We start from the raw sequence: 25,016 nt of genomic DNA on the forward strand, positions 1-25,016 counted from the left end.
GGTTGAGAGAATGCCAAGCGTGTGCAAAGCTGTCATCAAGGCAGAGGGTGGCTATTTGAAGAATCTCAAATATAAAATATATTTTGATTTGTTTAACACTTCTTTGGTTACTATATGATTCCATATGTGTTATTTCATAGTTTTGATGTCTTCACTATTATTCTACAATGTAAAAATAAATAAAAACTCTTGAATGAGTAGGTGTGTCCAAACTTTTGACTGGTAGTGTACATGCAAATAGTCCGGGTTGCCATTTGATTAGCTGTTCAGGAGTCTTATGCCTTGGGGGTAGAAGCTGTTAAGAAGCCTTTTGGACCGCTTGCCATGCGGTAGCAGAGAGAACAGTCTATGACTAGGGTGGCTGGAGTCTTCGACAATTTTTACGGCCTTCCTCTGACACTGCCTGGTATAGAGGTCCTGGATGGCAGGAAGCTTGGCCCCAGTGATGTCCAGGTGAAATCTATGAACCCTTATTGATATCACCTGTTTATTCCACTTCGATCAGTGTAAATGAAGGGGAGACAGTTTAAAGAATGATGTTTAAGCCTGGAGACAATTGAGAAGGATTGTGTGTGTGTGCCATTCAGAGCAAGAATGGGCAAGACAAAAGTTGTGCGTTTGAAGGGGGCAGTGGCGATTTTAGCATGTAAATCTTGGTGGGGCAAACAAAACAAAAAAATGTTTGACGCATGCCAGCAAGCCTCTACACAACACAACACTAAACAATACATTAATGTTTTGTACACTCAGTGCCTATATAGGGTTAGATGGCGGTGCAATGTCCTTTTTGTGAAAGGCAGCAATACGCGACATAGCGTCTAGTCAGCCGGAAAGCCACACGAAGAAGAATTGGTGCTCGTGCATCCGCGGTTCTTCTACCGCGCGTTCACGACTCTGGCTCACTTATTGCATGATGGCGGAGGGAGGCGGACCCGAGTCGGGTAGTGCGGCAGACCCCGATCCGGAGCCGGTAGCCGCTCAAATACCGACACCTTCAACCGAAAGTCAAAAGCAGAGTATCGGAACACTTCTCAAAACAACTCTACGAAAGGGAGACGAATGGTAAGTTGTTTTGAATGTAACGTTAGCAGCTAGCTAGATAGCTAGCCAATAATAGCTAATATGCTAGCGAGCTATCTACTTTCAGTTCATGGGAACTGAAAGTAGCTAGCAATAGCATAGGCCCGTCAGATTGGTAAACCGGTTCCCATTGAACAGGAAATGGTTTGATTTTTGGAGTTGGGCCAGGGCAGACATGAACAAGCTAATGTTAGCTACGTCTTCTCATCCGATAATATTTAGTTTCTCGACCACTGCAACCTACCAGTAGTAGTAGTAGTAGTAGTATTAGTTAGCTAGCTGTGTTTAGTTAATAGCTAAGGTTCGTGTTAATAGCTAAGGTAGTTAACTAGCAAGCCAAGGTATTGCGCAAGTTAGCCATGTCTGCTCACATTAGCGTACTAGCCGACTAACTAGCTACGACATGACGAGGTGTAGTAAAAGGCCCCTGTTCAATACAATAAAGTGGAGTGACTGCGAATTAATGCTAGCTAGTTAGCTTGCTATCTTGCTAGCTAGCTAATGCTTTGTCATTGGAACTGGATAACAACCAGCTACTTGCCCTCTCAGATATAGGTTTCCAGGCAAAATATTTACAAGGTTTTAACTTTGGAAACCAAACTGTTCCTGTATCTATTTTGCTAACGTTAGTTAGCAAAATCAGTACTGACCAACAAGGGAGGGGAAACAACCAATTGGCTCAGCTAGAGCTAGGCTAACCACAAAGGCACTACCGTACCAGTTGTCTTGAGTTGAGAAAGTAGGCTGCCGGGTCATGTAATGTTATGATGTTTAGATCTAACGTTAGCTAGATGAATTCACAAAATGTTTGTATAGCTGAAGTAAACAATCATTTTAGTTGGGATCGATGACAAGTTTGATATGCACCTGGGGCAAGGCTCCAGACAACTTGCATTGTTTTGGCCTCTCAGCCTGTCTGAACAGGGTAATGTCAGCTGGGCAGAAATTGGCAGCTATTGGCCTATGGCTATCTGACTGACTAGTTTGCTGATTTTTGACCTAAGTCTCATGTTGAAGTAGCCTAGCTAATTTAGTCACTTGATAATTTTTTCTATTCTAATAAGGGAGTTACTTACAAATAAAGTTTCCCACTGCCTGGACTTTGGACCATGTGAAATCCTGCTAACAAGTTTATGCAGTGGAAGATATTCTTACTTGAGATTAAGACATCCTAGCTCACTGTTACTATATGTGAATGTGACCTAGAGCACAAGAAGGTTTTGTTTTGGAGTTGTTTTGAAAAATATAAACTTGACAAGCAACAATTTAAAATATTCTACTGAGTTACAGTTCATAATAAGGAAATAAGTCAATTGAAATAAATTCATTAGGCCCTAAACTATGGATTTCACATGATTGGGAATACAGATATGCATCTGTTGGTCACAGATGCCTTAAAAAAGGTAGGGGTGTGGATCAGAAAACCAGTCAGTATCTGGTGTGAGCACCATTTTCCTCATGGAGTGGGACACATCTCTATCACATAGAGTTGATCAGGCTGTTGATTGTGGCCTGTGGAATGTTGTCCCACTCTTCTATGGCTGCGCGAAGTTGCTGTATATTGGCAGTACATGTCGATCCAGAGCATCCCAAACATGCTCAATGGGTGACATGTCTGGTGAGTATGGAAGAACTGGGACATTTTCAGCTTCCAGGAATTGTGAACAGATCCTTGCGACATGCAGCCATGCATTATCATGCTGAAACATGAGGTGATGGCGGTAGATGAATGGCACGAAAATGGGCCTCAGGATCTCGTCACGGTATCGCTGTGCATTCAAATTGCCATCGATAAAATGCAATTGTGTTCGTTGTCTGTAGCTTATGCCTGCCCATACCATAACCCCACCGCCACCATGGGGCACTCTGTTCACAACATTGACAGCAGCAAACCGCTCTCCCACACGACGCCCTACACGCTGTCTGCCGTCTGTCCGGTACAGTTGAAACCGGGATTCATCCGTGAACAGCACAGTTCTCCAGCGTGCCAGCCGCCATCGAAGGTGAGCATTTGCCCACTGTAGTCGGTTACGACGCCGAACTGCAGTCAGGTAAGACCCTGGTGAGGGTGACGAGCATGCAGATGAGCTTCCCTGAGACGGTTTCTGACAGTTTTGTGCAGAAATTCTTCAGTTGTGCAAACCCACAGGGTGGCTGGTCTCAGGATCTGGGCTGGCGTAGTTAGACGTGGTTGTGAGGCTGGTTGGACGTACCGCCAAACTCTCTAAAATGACGATGGAGGCAGCTTATGGTAGAGAAATGAACATTCAATTCTGGCAACAGCTCTGGTGGACATTCATGCAGTCATCATGCCAATTACATGCTCCCTCAAACCTTGAGACATCGGTGGCATTGTGTTGTGACAACTGCATATTTTAGAGTGGCCTTTTATTATTGTCCCCAGCACAAGGTGCATCTGTGTAATAATCATGCTGTTTAATCAGCTTCTTGATATGCCACACCTGTCAGGTGGATGGATTATCTTGGCAAAGGAGAAATGCTCACTAACAGGGATGTAAACAAATTGAAATGTGTGCACAGAATTTGAGAGAGAAACACTTTTGGTGTGTATTTTTAAAATTTTATTTAACCTTTATTTAACCAGGTAAGCCAGTTGAGAACAAGTTCTCATTTACAACTGTGACCTGGCCAAGATAAAGCAAAGCAGTGTGATAAAAACAACACAGAGTTACATATGGGGTAAACAAAACAAAGTCAAAAATACAACAGAAAATATATATACAGTGTGTGTGAATGTAGTAAATTATGGAGGTAAGGCAATAAATAGACCATAGTGCAAAATAGTTACAATTTCGTATTAACACTGGAATGATAGATGTGCAAATAGAGATACTGGGGTGCAAATTAGCAAAATAAATAACAATATGGGGATGAGGTAGTTGGATGGACTAATTACAGATGGGCTGTGTACAGGTGCAGTGATCGGTAAGCTGCTCTGACAACTGATGCTTAAAGTTAGTGAGGGAGATAAGAGTCTCCAGCTTCAGAGATTTTTGCAGTTCGTTCCAGTCATTGGCAGCAGAGAACTGGAAGGAATGGCAGCCAAAGGAGGTGTTGGCTTTGGGGATGACCAGTGAGATACACCTGCTGGAGCGCAGACTACGGGTGGGTGTTGCTATGGTGACCAGTGAGCTAAGATAAGACGGGGGATTTGCCTAGCAGTGATTTTATAGATGACCTGGAGCCAGTGGGTTTGGCGACATTTCTGGGATCATTTATTTCAGCTCATGAAACATGGGACCAACACTACATGTTGCATTTATATTTTTGTTCAGTCTATGTTGAGAGATGGAGAAATACTCCAAATAAGTGAATACTAACATTGGTAGACATAATGTAGGAACTAGTGGTACAAGTTGTCTGCATGCAAGGTCCTTTGTAGCTCAGTTGGTAGAGCATGGCGCTTGTAACGCCAGAGTAGTGGGTTTGATTCCCAGGACCACCCATACATAAAATCTATGCACGCGTGACTAAGTCGCTTTGGATAAAAATTTCAGCTAAATGGCATTTATTATTATATATTATTACTTTTATCCATGTGTATTCCACTTTAACTTGCAAGTTGTCATCCTCATTCCTCACAATACAGTTTCTTACCAAGGCACTACTTTTTGCAGGTTTCTGATTGATAGCAGGTGGTTTAAGCAGTGGAAGAAGTATGTGGGATTTGACAGTTGGGATATGTACAATGTTGGAGAGCACAGTCTCTATCCCGGCCCTGTTGACAACTCAGGCCTGTTCTCAGGTAATGCAGGCATCATATTCACTGACACATTCTTACACAAAATTTCACATGGTTAAATCTTAATCTGCGAGTATGCCTATAATGTGTTTTCTTTTCTCTGATTCTAATAAGTACACAACTAGTTATAAACAAGCACTCTAAATACTTGCTCACTCTAAATACTTGATGTCATAACTTACCTTTACTCTATTTCTTCTCAGACCATGAGACCCAGATCCTGAAGGAGCACCTTATAGATGAGCTGGACTATGTCCTTGTGCCCACTGAGGCTTGGAACAAGCTTGTCTGCTGGTATGGTTGCCTTGAGGGCCAGCGGCCCATCGTCAGAAAGGTGATGCTATTATCTTTAACAAATATTTTCACCCTTTTGCTTTAGTCTCTCTCTAACCTTGCTCTTTCTCTCCATAGGTGGTTGAACATGGCATGTTTGTCAAGCACTGTAAAGTCGAGGTCTATCTGTTGGAGCTAAACTTGTGTGAGAATGACAACATGGACAATGTGGTCACACGTCATTTCAGCAAAGCTGACACTATAGGTAAAGGGGGTTTACTGTACTGTGGGCCAGAGAGCAAACTGACACGTGAATTAACTACAGTGGGGAGAACAATTATTTGATACGCTGCTGATTTTGCAGGTTTTCCTACTTACAAAACATGTAGAGGTCTGTAATTTTTATCATAGGTACACTTCAACTGTGAGAGACAGAATCTAAAACAAAAATCCAGAAAATCACATTGTATGATTTCTAAGTAATTAACTTGCATTTTATTGCATGACATAAGTATTTGATACATCAGAAAAGCAGAACTTAATATTTGGTACAGGAACCTTTTTTGCAATTACAGAGATCATACGTTTCCTGTAGGTCTTGACCAGGTTTGCACACACTGCAGCAGGGATTTTGGCCCACTCCTCCATACAGACCTTCTCCAGATCCTTCAGGTTTCGGGGCTGTCGCTGGGCAATACGGACTTTCAGCTCCCTCCAAAGATTTTCTATTGGGTTCAGGTCTGGAGACTGGCTAGGCCACTCCAGGACCTTGAGATAATTCTTACGGAGCCACTCCTTAGTTGCCCTGGCTGTATGTTTCGGGTCGTTGTCATGCTGGAAGACCCAGCCACGACCCATCTTCAATGCTCTTACTGAGGGAAGGAGGTTGTTGGCCAAGATCTCGCGATACATGGCCCCATCCATCCTCCCCTCAATACGGTGCAGTCGTCCTGTCCCCTTTGCAGAAAAGCATCCCCAAAGAATGATGTTTCCACCTCCATGCTTCACAGTTGGGATGGTGTTCTTGGTGTTGTACTCATCCTTCTTCTTCCTCCAAACACAGCGAGTGGAGTTTAGACCAAAAAGCTCTATTTTTGTCTCATCAGACCACATGACCTTCTCCCATTCCTCCTCTGGATCATCCAGAAGGTCAAAAGGCAAACTTCAGACGGTCCTGGACATGCGCTGGCTTGAGCAGGGGGACCTTGCGTGCGCTGCAGGATTTTAATCCATGACGGCGTAGTGTGTTACTAATGGTTTTCTTTGAGACTGTGGTCCCAGCTCTCTTCAGGTCATTGACCAGGTCCTGCCGTGTAGTTCTGGGCTGATCCCTCACCTTCCTCATGATTATTGATGCCCCACGAGGTGAGATCATGCATGGAGCACCAGACTGAGGGTGATGCCCACGAGGTGAGATCTTGCATGGAGCACCAGACCGAGGGTGATTGACCGTCATCTTGAACTTCTTCCAATTTCTAATAATTGCGCCAACAGTTGTTGCCTTCTCGCCAAGCTGCTTGCCTATTGTCCTGTAGCCCATCCCAGCCTTGTGCAGGTCTACAATTTTATCCCTGATGTCCTTACACAGCTCTCTGGTCTTGGCCATTGTGGAGAGGTTGGAGTCTGTTTGATTGAGTGTGTGGACAGGTGTCTTTTATACAGGTAACGAGTTCAAACAGGTGCAGTTAATACAGGTAATGAGTGGAGAACAGGAGGGCTTCTTAAAGAAAAACTTAACAGGTCTGTGAGAGCCGCAATTCTTACTGGTTGGTAGGTGATCAAATACTTATGTCATGCAATAAAATGCAAATTAATTACTTAAAAATCATACAATGTGATTTTCTGGATTTTTGTTTTAGATTCCATCTCTCACAGTTGAAGTGTACCTATGATAAAAATTACAGACCTCTACATGCTTTGTAAGTAGGAAAACCTGCAAAATCGGCAGTGTATCAAATACTTGTTCTCCCCACTGTATGTATCATATTCAGCCACTTCCGACTTTTGATTAGCTTAATATTATGCATGTGCCCTGTCCAGACACTATAGAGAAGGAGATGCGGTCGCTATTTGAGATCCCAACGGGGAAGGAGACTCGACTGTGGAATAAGTACATGAGCAACACGTACGAGCAGCTAAACAAGCCAGACAGCACTGTGCAGGATGCTGGTCTCTTCCAAGGCCAGGTAGAGTACACACTCTACCCCAACACCCCACTTCAGCTCACTCACTGCTAGGCCACACACAGTTAGCGCTAGACCCTTTGACCACTGGCTCTGTCTTCATTAGACACACAGCACAGGGGTTACACTTGAATCTTTTTAAGGGGAAGCTGCAATGGTGTCACGTTTATATACTTAATCACTTATCTCATTGGTTGTTCCTCCCAATAGTTGAAATTGCAGCTATATTTGATAACCATTAGGCCCATCAGGGATCACAACATTCCTAATGTCAGAGGTTATGTTTTGTTACCCAGCAGTGATTAACTGCTAATTGATTATGTTATGATAGTTGTTTTTGAGGTCACCTGGGTTCTAGCCTCGTACTACCATCCGTGTCTCGCAAGCTTACATACATTTATGTATGTTTACGAGATCAGGAAGATTGTACGGGGCTAGCTGGGTTCAGCTGAGGTTAGTTATAGTGACACGGCTCTCACTGGCTTGTTGCCCACACAGGTGCTCGTGATCGAATGCAAGAACGAGGACGGCACGTGGCCCAGACAAGCCTCCCATCCAAAGTAAGTTAATCGGTCTATGGTTACCCTTGCTCTATTCTAGGACTTTGTGGCAATTAAGCCATTTTAATCCAAATGTACTATGTCTGGTTGCGCAAAATGTCTGAAACTTGTCCAGTAAGTTGTCCATTTCCTGTTATTTAGATCCAGTACGGCCACATCCAGAAATTTCACTACCTCCCCAAAGCTCTCCTCCAACTCGTCGGCAACCATCTCCTCAACAATAACCAATGGGGACAGCAGCAGCAACTCTGGCAGTACACTGAACAACAGCACCTCCTCTGGCAATAGGCAAGCACACTGTGATTTCGTCATTATGCCACAATATAGTTAGTCAGACTAGTTCAATGGAGTACCATTTATGTTTAGGAATATTTATACAATCCATTCATGTTTGCTCTGTTATACACTGGACTCAGCCTTACTGTTTCTACAGATTGGGAGGTTACAATTCATACAGCTCCTCCTACAACTACAGAGAGTCACCATCCCAACCTGGCCTCTGTGGTCTCAGTAACCTAGGCAACACCTGCTTCATGAACTCTGCCCTCCAGGTACCACTCACTCACTTACTCACACTTTGAACATATATTTCCCCCTTACTCACCTCACTGTTTTGTTGCAGTGCCTGAGCAACGCGTCCCCTCTCACGGAATACTTCCTAGATGACCAGTATGAGGCGGAAATCAACCGGGAGAATCCATTAGGAATGAGGGGGGAGATTGCAGAGGCCTACGCAGACCTGGTCAAGCAGATGTGGCTCAGCCGCAGCAGCTACGTGGCCCCCCGCACCTTTAAAGTAAGCAGCGTCACAGATACAGAAGACTGAATTTCTATAGGCTACTGCGATTGTCGTCCTCTTGTAGTGCACCTTCCTCACATTATTTTTGACCAGTAGATTTCTCCAATTAAACTCTATGGAGTTTCTTAGTCAGTTACTGACTTACAAACTCATTGCAGACAAAGCAATGAGCATTGAACTCTGTCACAATTACTTTAATACATGCGTGATTGACAAGCTGCACAGTCTTCTAACCTCCACCCTGTGTTCTCCCTCTATCCCAGACCCAAGTGGGCCGCTTCGCCCCCCAGTTTTCAGGGTACCAGCAGCAGGACTCCCAGGAGCTGCTGGCCTTCCTGATGGACGGGCTCCACGAAGACCTGAACCGCGTTAAAAAGAAGCCTTACCTGGCCCTGCAGGATGCAGGGGGCCGGAAAGACGAGGTACACACACACACACACACACACACTGCAAAATATCACCTCTGTACAAATCTGATTTTCTTCTTCTGAATAACAGATTGTAGCTAAGGAAGCCTGGACTAACCATCGCCTGCGCAATGACTCAATAATTGTGGACATATTCCATGGCCTGTTCAAATCCACTCTGGTGTGTCCAGAGTGTGCTAAGGTCTCTGTGACCTTTGACCCATTCTGCTACCTCACACTGCCTCTGCCCATGAAGAAGGACCGCACCATGGAGGTGTTCTTGGTCCGTATCGATCCCCAGTCCAGACCCACGCAGGTAACACACACACTGGATGGGCGCTGCTTTTACCCCTCCATGTAGATACACTGTCGTTATAATAACAATCTTAAGCACAGCCTCAGACAAACCATTCATTAGGCTCAACCTGGGCTAGTTGAATTTCATTAGAATACAGTATTTGTGTACATAGAACATTTTCTTGATTTAGAGGTGGCTATATTGTCTGCAATGTAAATAAAACATTTGCATACTCGGGAGGCATTGAGATGTTTATCAAAACCAGACCACTCTCAATGGGGACCTAGAAACAGTGGTCTTTGTACATGCTGCTGTGCTGTCTTCAATTTCAGAGTGGGCCACGGTTCACCGACTGAGGTCATAACATCAATGTAGACAGAAGTAAAAATATTATTCTCTCCCTGTGCATCTCTCCTTCTCTTCCCCAGTACCGAGTGGTGGTCCCCAAGCTTGGCTCAGTGACAGACCTGTGCAGCGCCTTGTCGCGGCTCTCTGGAATCCCTGCTGAGAATGTGAGAGCTTTATGTGCTGAATAAGGGCCATTTTACTTTTGGACTCTTTTTACAGCATTTGCACCATGTACTTTATGGGTGTGTGCTCATGATGACATTTTGTTGATGACTTGATAAAATAAATGTGTAGATCATTTTATACGTTGTAGCGGTTTCTGGTGAGACTATTTTCAGTTGTGAGGATAACGTTTTTCCCCACTGACGGGTCTGATAAAGTTGCTCCAGTTGAGAGAATCAAAAATCACGGTTCCCGAATAGTGGCCCGCGGGCCAAATTCAGCCCACGAGTGATTTTATTTGGGTGCCCTGTGTTTTCTGAGGAAAACATTGATTAATTATTGGACATGAGACTGTGAAATCCCCAGGAAATGGGTTCAAAGGGATTTTAATTGAGAGAATCTGTCCTCAAGTATTCCCATGCATATGTGATCGCATCCAACTGGAAGGTTTGAAATTATTACATTTTTGTCAAATACTATATCTGTTTGGGATTCTTGCAGTCAATTTTCAGCGTACAAATTATTTAAACTATGTTCTGGCCCCCCCGACCATTCGCTCAAGGATAAATCGTCCCACGGCTGAATGTAATTGGGGACCCCTGCCATAAATGCTTCCTCTTGTCCTCCTAGATGGTGGTGGCTGATGTTTACAATCACCGGTTCCACAAGATCTACAGACGAGACGATGGCCTCAACCAAATCATGGAGAAGGATGACATCTTTGTGTAAGCCTTGTCCCTTCTCTTGCACTGGAAGATAACATATTGAACAGTGGTTGGGTATGAGCAGACATCAGTCTCTTTATTGTTAGCCAGGAGTTTACAGAATAACCACACAGTAAACACTATAAATACTCAACATATACAAGATGTTCAAATGGTGAAAAAAAAGAACACCCCAAGTATGCTACTGTATCATTCTCCAGGTATGAGGTGGCGGAGGAGGATGGGGAGAGTATGAACCTGCCTGTGTACTTCAGGGAGCGCCACTCCAAGCACACAGGCGGCTCCACGGGCACCATGCTGTTTGGCCAGCCCCTGCTCATCACTGTGCCCCGGCAGAACCTAGCCATTGACATGCTCTACGAGAAGGTGCTGGAGAGGATCGGGTGGGTACAGTGTCTGTGGGCCTGCTTTTGTTTCTACTTGTGTTCATATGTACAGTATAACCCACACAGACTTGAGATATTTAACATGTAGTTATGTGCGAAATGTGAGCTTTGCACATGTGGCACAGTCCTAGCAAAATTCTTGCTTGAGAAAATGATTTTTGCCAAAAAGCAATTTTTTGCCATTTTTATGGAAGTCTATTATAGTAAGGTACTTAATTTGTTACCCAAAAATGATTTTATATTGATATAAAAACAGCTGCATTGGGCCTTTTAACATGTACGATATTGACCAACTGTTTCCTGACCCAGGCGCTACGTGACGCGCTCTCAGAGCTCCACTGGTGAGGGGAGGGCCTCAGCCTCCGCCTCTGCCTCCTCCGCCAGCTGCAGCCAGGCAGCAGAGTGCTCAGCAACATCCTCCAATCACAACACTGCAGTGAGTGGGAGTGGAAGCCCCCTGTCAGATGGGGCATCCTGCAGCTCCAGCAACAGCAGCAACCACTCAGGAACATCCAACGGGAACGGGGTGTGTGAGGGTAAGCAACAACACGGACTGGAGTGCTCCAGGGCTGTCTAAAGGCAGCACTGTTACTCAAATCAAATACAACAGGTGTAGACCTTACAGTGAAATGCTTACTTAACCAACAATGCAGTTTTAAGAAAATACAAATAAAGTGTTAAGTAAAAAATAGCAAATAATTAAAGAGCAGCAGTCAAATAAAATAACAGTAGGGAGGCTATATACAGGGGGTACCGGTACAGAGTCAATGTGCGGGGGCACAGGTTAGACAAGGTAATTGAGGTAATATGTACATGTGGGTAGAGTTAGTGACTATGCATTGATAATAAACAGAGTAGCAGCAGTGTAAAAGAGGGGGTGGGGGGTGCAATGCAAATAGTCTGGGTAGCCATGATTAGCTGTTCAGGAGTCTTATAAAAAATATAATATGCCATTTAGCAGACGCTTTTATCCAAAGCGACTTAGTCATGCGTGCATACATTTTTATTTTTTGTGTATGGGTGGTCCCGGGGATCGAACCCACTACCTTGGCGTTACAAGCGCCGTGCTCTACCAGCTGAGCTACAGAGGACCACATGGCTTGGGGGTAGAAGCTGTTAAGAAGCCTTTTGGACCTAGACTTGGCGCTCCGGTACCGCTTGCTGTGCGTTAGCTGAGAGAACAGTCTATGACTAGGGTGGCTGGAGTCTTTGACCATTTTTAGGGCCTTCCTCTGACACTGCCTGGTATAGAGGTCCTGGATGGCAGGAAGCTTGGCCCCAGTGATGTACTGGGACGTACGCACTACCCTCTGTAGTGCCTTGCGGTCGGAGGCCGAGTAGTTGCCATACCAGGCAGTGATGCAACCAGTCAGGATGCTCTCGATGGTGCAGCTGTAGAACATTTTGAGGATTTGAGGACCCATGCCAAATCTTTTCAGTCTCTTGAGGGGAAATAGGCTTCGTCGTGCCCTCTTCACGACTGTCTTGGTGTGTTTGGACCATGATAGTTTGTTGGTGATGTGGACACCAATGAACTTGAAGCTCTCAACCTGTTCCACTACAGCCCCGTCGATGAGAATGGGGGCATGCTCAGTCCTCTTTTTTTTCCTGTAGTCCACAATCATCTCCTTTTGTCTTGATCACGTTGAGGGAGAGGTTGTTATCCTGGCTCCACACAGCCAGGTCTCTGACCTCCCTATAGGCTGTCTCATCATTGTCGGTGATCAGGCCTACCACTGTTGTGTCGTCGACTAACTTAATGATGGTGTTGGAGTCGTGCCTGGCCATGCAGTCATGGGTGAACAGGGAGTACAGGAGGGGACTGAGCACGCACCCCTGAGGGGCCCCGTGTTGAGGATCAGCGTGGCAGATGTGTTGTTACCTACCCTTACCACCTGGGAGCGGCCTGTCAGGAAGTCTAGGATCCAGTTGAGGAGGGAGGTGTTTAGTCCTAGAGTCCTTAGCTTAGTGATGAGCTTTGAGGGCACTATGGTGTTGAACGCTGAGCTGTAGTCAATTAATAGCATTCTCACGTAGGTGTTCCTCTTGTCCAGGTGGGAAAGGGCAGTGTGGAGTGCAATAGAGATTGCATCATCTGTGGATCTGTTGGGGCGGTATGCCTGGGTGGGTGTAGGGTTTCTGGGATAATGGTGTTGTGAGCCATGACCAGCCTTTCAAAGCACTTCATGGCTACAGACGTGAGTGCTACGGGTCGGTAGTCATTTAGGCAGGTTATCTTAGTGTACTTGGGCACAGGGACTATGGTGGTCTGCTTGAAACATGTTGGTATTACAGACTCAATCAGGGACATGTTGAAAATATCAGTGAAGACACTTGCCAGTTGGTCAGCGCATGCTCGGAGTACACGTCCTGGTAATCCGTCTGGCCTTGTGAATGTTGACCTGCTTAAAAGTCTTACTCACATCGGCTATGGAGAGCGTGATCACATTGTCATCCGGAAACAGCTGATGCTCTCATGCATGCTTCAGTGTTGCTTGCCTCGAAGCGAGCATAGAAGTGATTTAGCTCGTCTGGTAGGCTTGTGTCAATGGGCAGCTCGCGGCTGTGCTTCCCTTTGTAGTCTGTAATAGTTTTCAAGCCCTGCCACATCCGATGAGCGTCAGAGCTGGTGTAGTACGATTCAATCTTAGTCCTGTATTGATTCTGCCTGTTTGATGTTTCGTTGGAGGGCATAGCGGGATTTCTTATAAGCGTCCAGGTTAGAGTCAATCTCCTTGAAAGCGGCAGCTCTACCCTTTAGCTCAGTGCGGATGTTGCCTGTAATCCATGGCTTCTGGTTGGGGTATATACGTACGGTCACTGTGGGGACGACGTTATCGATGCACTTATTGATGAAGCCGCTGACTGTTGTGGTGTACTCCTCAATGCTATCGGAAGAATCCCGGAACATATTCCAGTCTGTGCTAGCAAAACAGTCCTGTAGCTTAGCATCTGCGTCATCTGACCACTTCCTTATTAACCGAGTCACTGCTGCTTTTGTTTTTGCTTATAAGCAGGAATCAGGAGGATAGAGTAATGGTCAGATTTGCCAAATGGAGGGTGAGGGAGATCTTTGTACGTGTCTCTGTGTGTGGAGTAAAGGTGGTCTAGAGTTTTCTTTCCTCTGGTTGCACATTTAACATGCTGCAGCCATCTTCTCTGGCGCCATTCATCTCGTACACCTATTGGTTTCTTTATAATCCCATGATGATTGTGTACCAAGCACATTTTTAGTTTTTCATTCATGTAGAAGTGCCGTATTTCATTGCCACGGTCTGACATGGCTTGTGTGATTTCCCACTTGTGTGTTGGTTCCAGGTGAGGAGGAGGCCATGGATCAACAGGTGAGTCCGGAGCCAGAGAACGGCCAGTCAGAGGAGGAGGAAACCTCAGACCTGGAGAATGGCCCTAAAATCAAACCGTGCTCCAGCACCCCGGCCAAACTTTTCTCCTTCAGCATGGTCAACTCTTATGGAACGGCCAACATCAGTCCACTGCCTTGCGACGGAAACGTCCTCAAACTCAATAGTTAGTATTCAGTCTCACATTTGACTTTTGAGTGCTTCAACCAGTTAAAAGAGAAAAAAACAGCTTGAAAATAAAAGTGGAAACTTATTTTTCAAAAGTCCCGGGTGATTAAAATGTTTGTTGAATTGCCATTAGAGAACAGGCTTTAGATGTGAGTTGCGAGCTGACCAAAGCACCTTATCTCCTCCGTAGCACATTCCACAGTGGCGATCGACTGGGACTCGGACTCAAAGAAAGTGTGTTACGACGATCAGGAAGCAGAGGTCAGTACACTATCAGTTGACTTGATCAGGTTGACCCAAAGCCTTTTTTGGAGGAGTTAGTTTGAAAAATGTAATAGTGTCACTCCGCAATTATAGAATAATTGACAATACAAAAAACATTGTGGACCGCTCCTATAGAGTTTTGATACACTAAAAACAATGATCGTCAAACATGGTACAGTATTTTCTTTGGCTTCATCGATAATACATTACAATCTATTATCATCTGCCTTTTCAATATGCAGACAATCAATAAATCATTGTTTTATATTGAAAGTACTTTTTTTTTTTGAGAGATACGAGGTGTGAACTATAGTTTTTCTAAACACTAAATATGTTAGTACAACATCAGATGACAACAGACAAAGTGCAATGCTATTTGGCTAGCAGCCACAAGTAAAATTGCTCACGATGAAAAAGCAAGATGTTTTTGCAGAAAACAATGCATGGCCATCATATTTCTGTTTATCACGGACAGAATGTAGCCAGCGACCTTTCCTAATGTTTTGCTTAAAGTTAATCTTGCATTTTAACTTTCTACTGGACAAAAACTATACCGGAGAGAAGTAGCCTACACATCAGTCAGAGCGCTGTCTGGTGATCCAGTGATGAGAGCAAATACACTACATGACTAAAAGTATGTGGATATCTGCTTGTCGACCATCTCATTCCAAAATCATGGGCATTGATATGGAGTTGGTCCCCCCTTTGCTGCTATAACAGCCTTCACTCTTCTGGGAAGGCTTTCCACTAGATGTTGGAACATTGCTGCGGAGACTTGCTTCCATTCAGCCACGAGCATTAGTGAGGTCCGGCACTGATGTTGGGCGATTAGGCCTGGCTCGCAGTCCGCATTCCAATTCATCCCAAAGTTGTTTGATGGGGTTGAGGTCAGGGCTCTGTGCAGGCCAGTCAAGTTCTTCCACACCGATTTCGACAAACCTCGCTTTGTGCACTGGGGCATTGTCATGCTGAAACAGGAAAGGGCCTTCCCAACGTCGTCCGGGTTAGGTGAGGATTTGGCCGGCAGGGATTTCCTTGTCCCATCGCGCTCTAGCGACTCCTTGTGGTGGGCCGGGCGCCTGCAAGCTGACTTCGGTCGCCAGTTGGACGGTGTTTCCTCCGACACGTTGGTGCGGCTGGCTTCCGGGTTAAGTGAGCAGTGTGTCAAAGAAGCAGTGCAGCTTGGCAGGGTCGTGTTTCAGAAGATGCATGGCTCTCGACCTTAGCCTCTCCCGAGTCCGTAGGGGAGTTGCAGAGATGGGACAAGACTAACTACCAATTGGATATCACGAAAAAGGGGTAAAAGTAATTTTTTAAATGTTTCCCTTCACTGGAAGTAAGGGCCATTGCCTAACAATGGAAAAACAGCCCCAGACCATTATTCCTCCTCCATCAAACTTTACAGTTGGCACTATGCATTGAGGCAGGTATTGTTCTCCTGGCATCCTCCAAACCCACATTCTTCCGTCGGACTGCCAGATGGTGAAGTGTGATTCATCACTCCAGAGAACGCGTTTCCACTGCTCCAGAGTCCATTGGCGGCGAGCTTTACACGACTCCAGCTGACGCTTGGCATTGCGCATGGTGATCTTAGACTTATGTGTGGCTGCTCGGCCATGGAAACCCATTTCATGAAGGTACTGACGAATAGTTATTGTGCTGACGATGCTTCCAGAGGCAGTTTGGAACTCGTTAGGGAGAGTTGCAACAGAGGACAGATGATTTTTACGCGCTTCAGCACTCGGCGGTCCCGTTCTGTAAGCTTGTGTGGCCTTCCACTTCGCGGCTGAGCCGTTGTTGCTCCTAGACCTTTCCACTTCTTCAATAACAGAACTTAGTTGACAGGGGAAGCTCTAGCAGAGCAGAAATTTGACGAACTGACTTGTTGGAAAGGTGGCATCCTATAATGGTGCCACGTTGAATGTCACTGAGCTCTTCAGTAAGGCCATTCTCCTGCCAATGTTTGTCTATAGAGATTGCATGGCTGTGTGCTCGATTTTTGTGAAGTAGCCGAATCCATTAATTTGAAGGGGTGTCCACATACTTTTGTGTGTACAGTGCATTCGGAAAGTATTCAGACCCCTTGACGTTTTCCACATTTTGTTACGTTACAGCCTTATTCTAAAACATATTACATTTTTTCCCCTCCTCAATCTACACACAGTACCCCATAATGACAAAGCAAAAATAAAAAAAGATCACATTTACATAAATATTCAGAACCTTTTACTCAGTACTTTTGTTGAAGCACCTTTGGCAGCAATTACAGCCTCGTCTTCTTGGTATGACTCTACAAGCTTGGCTCACCTGTATTTGGGGAGTTTCTTCTTTGCAGATCCTCTCAAGTGCTGTCAGGTTGGATGAGGAGCGTCGCTGCACAGCTATTTTCAGGTCTCTCCAGAGATGTTCAAGTCTGGGCTCTGGCTGGGCCACTCAAGGACATTCCGAGACTTGTCCCGAAGCAACTCCTGTGTTGTCTTTGCTATGTGCTTAGGGTCGTTGTCCTGTTGGAAGATGAACTTTCGCCCCAGTCTGAGGTCCTGAGCACTCTGGAGCAGGTTTTCATCAAGGAACTCTCTGTACTTTGCTCCGTTCATCTTTCCCTCGATCCTGACTAGTCTCCCAGTCCTTGACGCTGAAAAACATCCCCACAGCATGATCATGCCACAACCATGCTTCACCGTAGGGATGGTGCCAGGTTTCCTCCAGAGTTGACACTTGACATTCAGGCCAAAGAGTTCAATCTTGGTTTCATCAGAGCAGAGAATCTCTTTTCTCATGGTCTGAGAGTCCTTTAGGTGCCTTTTGGCAAACTCCAAGCGGGCTGTCTTGTGCCTTTTACTGAGGAGTGGCTTCCGTCTGGCCACTCTACCATAAAGGCCTGATTGGTGGAGTGCTGCAGAGATGGTTGTCCTTCTGGAAGGTTCTCCCATCTCCACAGAGGAGCTCTGTCAAAATGACCATAGAGTTCTTGGTCACCTCCCTGACCAAGGCTCTTCTCCCCCGATTGCTCAGTTTGGCCGGGCGGCCAGCGCTAGAAAGTGTCTTGGTGGTTCCAAACTTCCATTTAAGAATGATGGAGGCCACTGTGTTCTTGGGGACCTTCAGTGCTGCAGAAATGGTTTGGTCCCTTTCCCCAGATCTGTGCCTCGACACAATCCTGTCTGAGCTCTACAGGTGGACTACAATCAAGTTGTAGAAACATCTCGAGGATGATCAATGGAAACAGGATGCACCTGAGCTCAATTTTTAGTCTCATAGCAAAGGGTCTGAATACTTACTTGTTTTATTTTAATACATTTGCAAACATTTCTACAAACCTGTTTTCACTTTTTCATTATGCGGTATTGAGAGTAGATTGAGGATAAAAAATGTTTTACATCCATTTTATAATAAGGCTGTAACGTAACAATGTGGAAAAAGAGAAGGTCTGAATACTTTCCGAATGCACTGTGTGTATATATAGTGTATATTTCATCCGAGTGGAGAAGTGCAACTGAAGTGCGAAATTACCGTACTCCTTTTACATTCATGATTTGGAGTGAACCCTGACTGGAGCCAAGCAGAATTTACAATGAGAAGCATTTTAGATCAGAGTTTACAAAACGCAGCACGATATGTTTTCTTCGTTTTTAACTTTCCTTTTCTGTCTGAAAAATGCAGAATCCTGCATTAACGCGACCCCTAATTATTGGTATCAGTTATTATACACAGAACAAAAATATAAATGCAAAATGTAAAGTGTTGGTCCCATGTTTCATGGGCTGAAATAAAAGATCCCAAGAAATGTTCCATATGCGACGTCTGTGGGCAAATGCTCACCTTTGATGACCACTGGTATGCTGGAGAAGTGTGCACATCATGGTGGCGGTGGGGTTATGGTATGGATAGGCATAAGCTACAGACAACAAACACAATTGCATTTTATCGATGGGAATTTGAATGCACAGCTATACCGTGACGAGATCCTGAGGCCCATTGTTGTGCTATTAATCCGCCCCTATTGCCTCATGTTTCAGCATGATAATGCACGGCCTCATGTCACAAGGATCTGTACACAATTCCTGGAAACTGAAAATGTCCCAGTTCTTTCATGGCCTGCATACTCACCAGACATGTCACCCATTGAGGATGTTTGGGATGCTCTTGATCGACGTGTACGAAAGCATGTTCCAGTTCCCGCCAATATCCAGCAACTTCGCCAAGCAATTGAAAAGGAGTGGGAGAACATTCCACAGGCCATAATCAACAGCCTGATCAACTCTATGCGAAGAAGATGTCGCGCTGCATGAGGCAAATGGTGGTCACACCAGATATTGACTGGTTTTCTGATCCACACCCCTCCTTGTTTTTTGTTGTTGTTTTTTTTGTATCTGTGACCAACAGATGCATGTGTGTATTCCCAGTCATGTAAAATCCATAGATTAGGGCCTAATTAATGTATTTCAATTGACTGATTTCCTTGTATGAACTGTAACTCAGTAAAATCTTTGAAATTGTTGCGTTTGTTTTTGTTCATTGTACATCTTTACACATATGCATAAACACAAAAACTGTACAGTAGATAAAAGGACATTTAGGCACTGATAAAGAAACGTCTCCGTTGGAGGGTAGGTGGCAGGCTTTGGCATTTACATTATTGTTACCAGATAAAATGTCACACAATTGATTATTTCAAAGGATGTGTACCTGGCTATGTCTGTATGGTGTGTACATCTGTGACTCAGTCCTGTATCCTCTATGTGTACTGTAGGCATATGAGAAGCATGAGAGCATGCTCCAGGCCCCGAAGAAGAAGGCCACGGTGGCTTTGAGGGAATGCATTGAGCTCTTCACTACCATGGAGACGCTAGGAGAGCACGACCCATGGTGAGACCCACCCCCACTACAGCACTGTCTGCCATGCTCAACAAGATACACTAGCCCTTAGCACTCAACTCCCTAAGTCGTTGATACCACTACGTTCTGTGGTGAATTTTAATGCTGTTTTTGTGTTTGTATATTTTACTGAAATCAATGATTCCTCACATGTTCACACAGGTATTGCCCCACCTGTAAGAAGCACCAACAGGCCACAAAGAAGTTTGACTTGTGGTCTTTGCCTCGCATCCTGGTGGTCCACCTGAAGCGTTTTTCCTACAATCGCTGCTGGAGGGACAAGCTGGACACGGTGGTGGACTTCCCTGTCAGGTACAGACAGCACTATGCCAAGACGTGGAACAGTTCTAACGAACATACTATATTTTTATCATCAATGATTCACATTGAGATGGACATTGTCTGTGCTCTTTATTCTTTGTATTTTGAGAGGTCAAATTATGAAAGCATCCTTTTGATTTTGTCGTCAACTTTTATGGACCCAAGGAATTGACAGCTTTTACACTAGAGGGTGCTGGTGTGCTAGATTTATAGAAACCCTGGATTGCTGATGCAATGTATTGGCCAATGAGAGGCATAGAAGAAGCAGTCCTCCATAGGAATAAATGGAATTCTACACTATTTCAATTAAATGTTTCAAGGACAGAATTACATGGATTTAAGATTTTTTCATTTATTTTATGTTTAGCTCAAATAATATAAGTTTAAAAGTATGCGTTAAGGTGTCTGTAATAGTAAATGTGGCAAAAACAAATGTAGACATTAATAAACGCATTTCTATAGCTTCCAAAATATTTTTTACAATAGTGGGGCTGTTCCAAGATGGAGGCGCGTTGCCATCCCAACAGCGCCCCCTGTCTTTAATCTGGTATGTGTTTGTAAATTATGTACAGTAACAGTCAAAGGTTTGGACACACCTATTCATTCAAGGGTTTTTCTTTATTTTTAAAATGTTCTACATTGTAGAATAATAGTGAAGACATCAAAACTATGAAATAACACATATGTAGGTGTGTCCAAACTTTTGACTGGTACTGTATATATTAATTAATTAAATAAATCATTGGGTACAATACACAAGGTCTCTGTCTGTTTGAGGAAGTCCTGGTCACATTTGAGAAGTCTTAACTGTCAGAGAAACTGACGTCAAGCTCCAACAGACAAAAATAGCATCTGTAGTATAGTTACATCGGGTAATAACTGTTTTACAAGGGGAATTTCACAATCACAAAAAGCCCTTTAAACTAAACCAGTGTCATTTTAATGTATTTTCCATTAGCAGAATACTCAGTTTATTCCCCAGGTTGTGACAAGAAGCCATTTGAAATACTGTTGTATAAAAGCTACCTGTGTGGGGGTTGTCTGGCTGAATGCCTGGGAGCCTCCCTGTGCTGTGTTTACTGACCTCTACTGAGTCACATTAGCCAGCAGGAACCAGGAAGCAGAATTAATTGTTACTGACCTAGACAAGCCCTGCTGCTTCCAAGAACCTGACTCATGCTTACTGAGGATGGTTGAGACCGACAGAGCCATCTATTGTACCTCACCTCTCGCACCAATGTATCAGCTGAAGTGCTAGCTGACCACCATCCTCCACACTGGGTTCAGTGTTGATGACATGTCCAAAATGAATCACACTTGATATAATAAAACATGGCTTTCTGTATAGCCCTGTGCTTATGTGTTTAGCTGTCAGTCCAAGTCATTGTGTGTATGTAATGTGTAGTAGTAGTAGGTTTTGCTGATGACATGTCTTCTCTTTCCACATAGGGACCTGAACATGTCTGAGTTTGTGTGTGACCCAAAGGCCGGACCCTATGTTTATGACCTCATTGCTGTCTCCAACCACTATGGAGGAATGGGAGGAGGCCACTGTGAGTAATGGTTGCTTCTGCCAGTAACACCCAGGTCAATCCTTAATGCAGACTCTTAGACCTAGATAATGACTTACACCAGGGTGTCTGCGTGTCCTTAAAAAGTATTTGTCTTAAATTAATTTATCTGATATAAAGGCCTAGATAAGTTTTACAGTCTTGCTCATGGCGGCAGAACGGCAAGGACTGGCCCTGCTATCTGCATAATAATATCTGCTGATAAAGCTATTTGTTTTAGTACCTGGTAACCTGAAGCAGGTCAAATTCGAGTTTATAAAACAGTCAGCGGTGTTTAGACTGTTTGTTCCCACTTACATGGCATGTAGTGTCAACTTAATTTGGCCAAGCTTTTGTTTGGTGGTGACTAACCAGGCCTGCTAGTGGAAACCAGTTTATCAGCTATTCATCCTAGCTCAACTTTAGACATCACTGACCATGATGTAGTTTTCTAATGTTTCTCCAATATCTTGTACCTTCAGACACAGCCTACGGCAAGAACAAAGCTGATGGGAAATGGCATTACTTTGATGACAGTAGTGTATCGGCTGCCTCGGAGGATCAGATTGTGGTGAGTGAGCAACTTCAAACCTTACATTCATGTGTAACTCTGTATACAGAGCATCCGGAAAGTATTCAGACCCCTTGACTTTTTCCACATTTTGTTACGCTACAGCCTTATTCTAAAATTGATAAAAAATATACAGTACCAGTCCAAAGTTTGGACACCTACTCATTCCAGGGTTTTTCTTTATTTTGACTATTTTCTACATTGAAATGTTGATTATGTATAAAAATGTCTATGATGTGGGACTCATTATTACCAATTTCTTAGAGCTATTTGTTGTTCCATGTGTCCAGTGTTTATTAATGAATGTCAGCAGTGATGAGAGCTCTCCATTGACTATGTCCTTTGGTGTTGAGTGTCAGTGTTGCTGTGGTGTAACTCTATCCCCTCTCTCCTCCACAGACAAAAGCAGCCTACGTGCTATTTTACCAACGCAGAGATGTGGGCGACACCCCCACCAAGCCTCCGCCCTCTTCCCCTCTAGGGGGCGCTAAGGCCGACGATCACATGGATACCAACTGAGCAGCGCTGATGCTCAGGGACACGACACGCACTGAAGCAAAAAAAATGACACACTTTGTTGATGCACACACCAAGCTACTTCAGTGACATAAGACTTCTGAGTCAATATTATTAACTCCCCTCAACCCGTCACCCCTTTGTTTTTTTGTTTTGCTCATACATCGTCACCAAGAGCCAAAAGCCTTGTTAGATGCTTGACCCGAGAGACTTCCTCCCTGGAGCCGGTGGCCTGCTGATGTGTGAAACCTAGTTGACTAGTTAAAAAAATAAAGAGGAATATAAAAAGGCTAAGAATCCTCTCACTGGACGAACAGAATGTTAGAAGTGCACTAAAATGCTTAGGTATTATTAACTCAAACTTTTCTGTTACCTACTAGAAAAGTCAAAAAAATAAAAAAAAGCCAAATCCACATCTTGTTTCTACCAAAGCGTTCTAAGTTGTACATTGTAAAGAAATGTACCAACTGCATTGACAGACAGTGGGAAAGGGGAAACATGCCCTTGAGTTGTCTCTGATTTGTGTCTGTGATGATAACCCTCCATGGCAGCGGTGAATTTATGCAAATTTGTATTTAACATTGAGATGTACACACAATTCAACACATGCCACTGATGGATCCTGTGACCTTCTGCCTCCTGTGAAGAATGGATCCAGTCAGAAAGGCACACTGGAGGTGTTCCCTCTGCTACAGAAACACACACAGGCCCCCTCATTCTAGTCTGCCTCTGGGTTGGCCTGCAGGTCGTGTCCACAGTAGATGGTGTTCCCTTAAGGTCCTGTTTACTGTGCCTTGATATAAGCTGTGTCAGAGGCTTCATTTTCAGAGACGTGACTTCTGTCAGACCATAGCCTGCTCTTTATTAAGCCCAGCATGCTAATGCTGTCTCTCTCATACCCCTCGCTCTCATAAGTCTCATCCTGCTAAAGATGTGCTGCTCCCCCTCGTTACGCAAAGGCAACAGCGTCCTTTTAATCCTGCAACCTGTTTAAAAAAGGAAGCACTTTTACGTTTTCCTTTAGTTGCATCTGGAATAATACATCTGTATGTATGACATGTGGCAAGGCCCTGACCACTCATACATTTCCAGATAATATGGCAGTACTTTCAAGCATATTTGATTGCTGATTGAATGGACCCTCTGACTGCCAGCAATGGCTTGTCCTTAGGCTACCTGTCCTGTATGGTATTACAGTCCTGCATTGAAATCTGACATGTATGAAAGTGGTGCTAAATTTATGAGACTTGAAATTGTTGCTGTTCATGATAAGTCTCCAATCCATTGTCAAATAGAATTTGGACAGCAATAACTTAAAGGCATCCTCAGTGTGTTTAGGACTGCAGGCATCTGCAGCCATGTGTGTCCTCCCACCAATGGACTCTCAGACAACCAATCAGCTGTTAAATAAAATATATAATGATGACATGACATCTTGCTCGTCAATGGATGGAAAAAGGACTCCTATAAATCGATCTGCTGTCGGACTGTTGCTACGTAGCTCTATATTCTTCACTGACACGTGTCACATTGAATACTAGTAGTCTTCAGTAACAGCTGCTCAGCTTGTGGGGGGCTGGTGACAGCAACACAATACATGTCAGGAACCAGTGTCTGATACCAGATTCAGCACCCTTCCGTAGTATTTCACTGCGTTGCTAAGTGTCTTGTAAAGGTTGATACAATATACGACTAACCAGAGCTATATAAGTGGCTCTGCCAATAACTACTTCATGGATGAATTTCCCGTAAGATCAATTCTAGCTCTGTGGCATTTGTCCTGTGCTTTTTCCATGTGGCACAAAAGCATGTAAATGTCTTTGGGACTGCAGATGTCCTATTTGCTGGTTGGTCCCTCTGTGATTATGCCCTCCTGAGATGATTACAATATTAATATAACCATATTTATGTCAATGAATAGAAAAGCTTTACACCATATCTGTAATATTATTCTATAGCAAGTGAAAAAGGCACCCAGCTGTCCAAAACAGATTGGATTAGTTGCTTTTCTTTACAATCCTCATGAGCAACTTAGCCATTTGAGCTTCAATTTGCTGTCAAATATCTTGAATAGATGTAAATAATCACACTATTTCAAAAATAGTTATGTAACTGTTGTAATATTGATCATATTGCCAATATCTGCAATATTTGTTTTTAATTGAGAATTATTTGGATTGGAAATACAATAAAGACTGGCAGCCTAAAATGATATATTGTTTGGACTAGTTGCTTTCCAGAACAGTTTAATAGAAAAAAATTATGAGGTATTGCATCACAGACATTATTGCCTAAGTGCATAAGGTATCCTTACGCCACATCCTTAGGCAATCAACCTGAAATTGCATCCATTTCCTTGTTTTTTTAAACAAAACTTCCTGGAGTAGCTGAGAATGAATCAC

The 25,016-nt window shown here is 44.1% G+C and overlaps 1 protein-coding gene across 1 annotated transcript; it reads left to right on the forward strand.

The window, feature by feature from the left end:
- The first annotated feature begins 898 nt into the window (after positions 1-898).
- LOC311139016 (ubiquitin carboxyl-terminal hydrolase 4-like) lies at positions 899-24,826 on the forward strand. Its single transcript, XM_084173844.1, has 22 exons — positions 899-1,062; positions 4,719-4,846; positions 5,047-5,177; positions 5,255-5,381; positions 7,157-7,302; positions 7,798-7,859; positions 8,001-8,147; positions 8,293-8,410; positions 8,482-8,655; positions 8,922-9,080; positions 9,157-9,381; positions 9,792-9,875; positions 10,504-10,598; positions 10,799-10,981; positions 11,294-11,520; positions 14,303-14,512; positions 14,705-14,775; positions 19,532-19,647; positions 19,819-19,968; positions 21,427-21,530; positions 22,010-22,098; positions 22,498-24,826. The coding sequence occupies exons 1-22, from the start codon at positions 911-913 to the stop codon at positions 22,615-22,617; spliced, it is 3,018 nt and encodes a 1,005-aa protein (XP_084029970.1). The 5' UTR covers positions 899-910; the 3' UTR covers positions 22,618-24,826.
- Positions 24,827-25,016: the final 190 nt, after the last annotated feature.

This window comes from Coregonus lavaretus (assembly GCF_964263955.1).
Source record: "Coregonus lavaretus genome assembly, chromosome: 12".
Classification (NCBI taxonomy): Eukaryota; Metazoa; Chordata; class Actinopteri; order Salmoniformes; family Salmonidae; genus Coregonus; species Coregonus lavaretus.

Excerpts from the sequence above, each read along its gene's own strand:
- LOC311139016 (XM_084173844.1), top strand. The coding sequence starts at position 911 with ATGATGGCGGAGGGAGGCGGACCCGAGTCGGGTAGTGCGGCAGACCCC. Across the intron at positions 19,969-21,426 it reads GTGGTGGACTTCCCTGTCAG|GGACCTGAACATGTCTGAGT; the intron begins GTACAGACAGCA and ends CTTTCCACATAG. Across the intron at positions 22,099-22,497 it reads CCTCGGAGGATCAGATTGTG|ACAAAAGCAGCCTACGTGCT; the intron begins GTGAGTGAGCAA and ends TCTCCTCCACAG.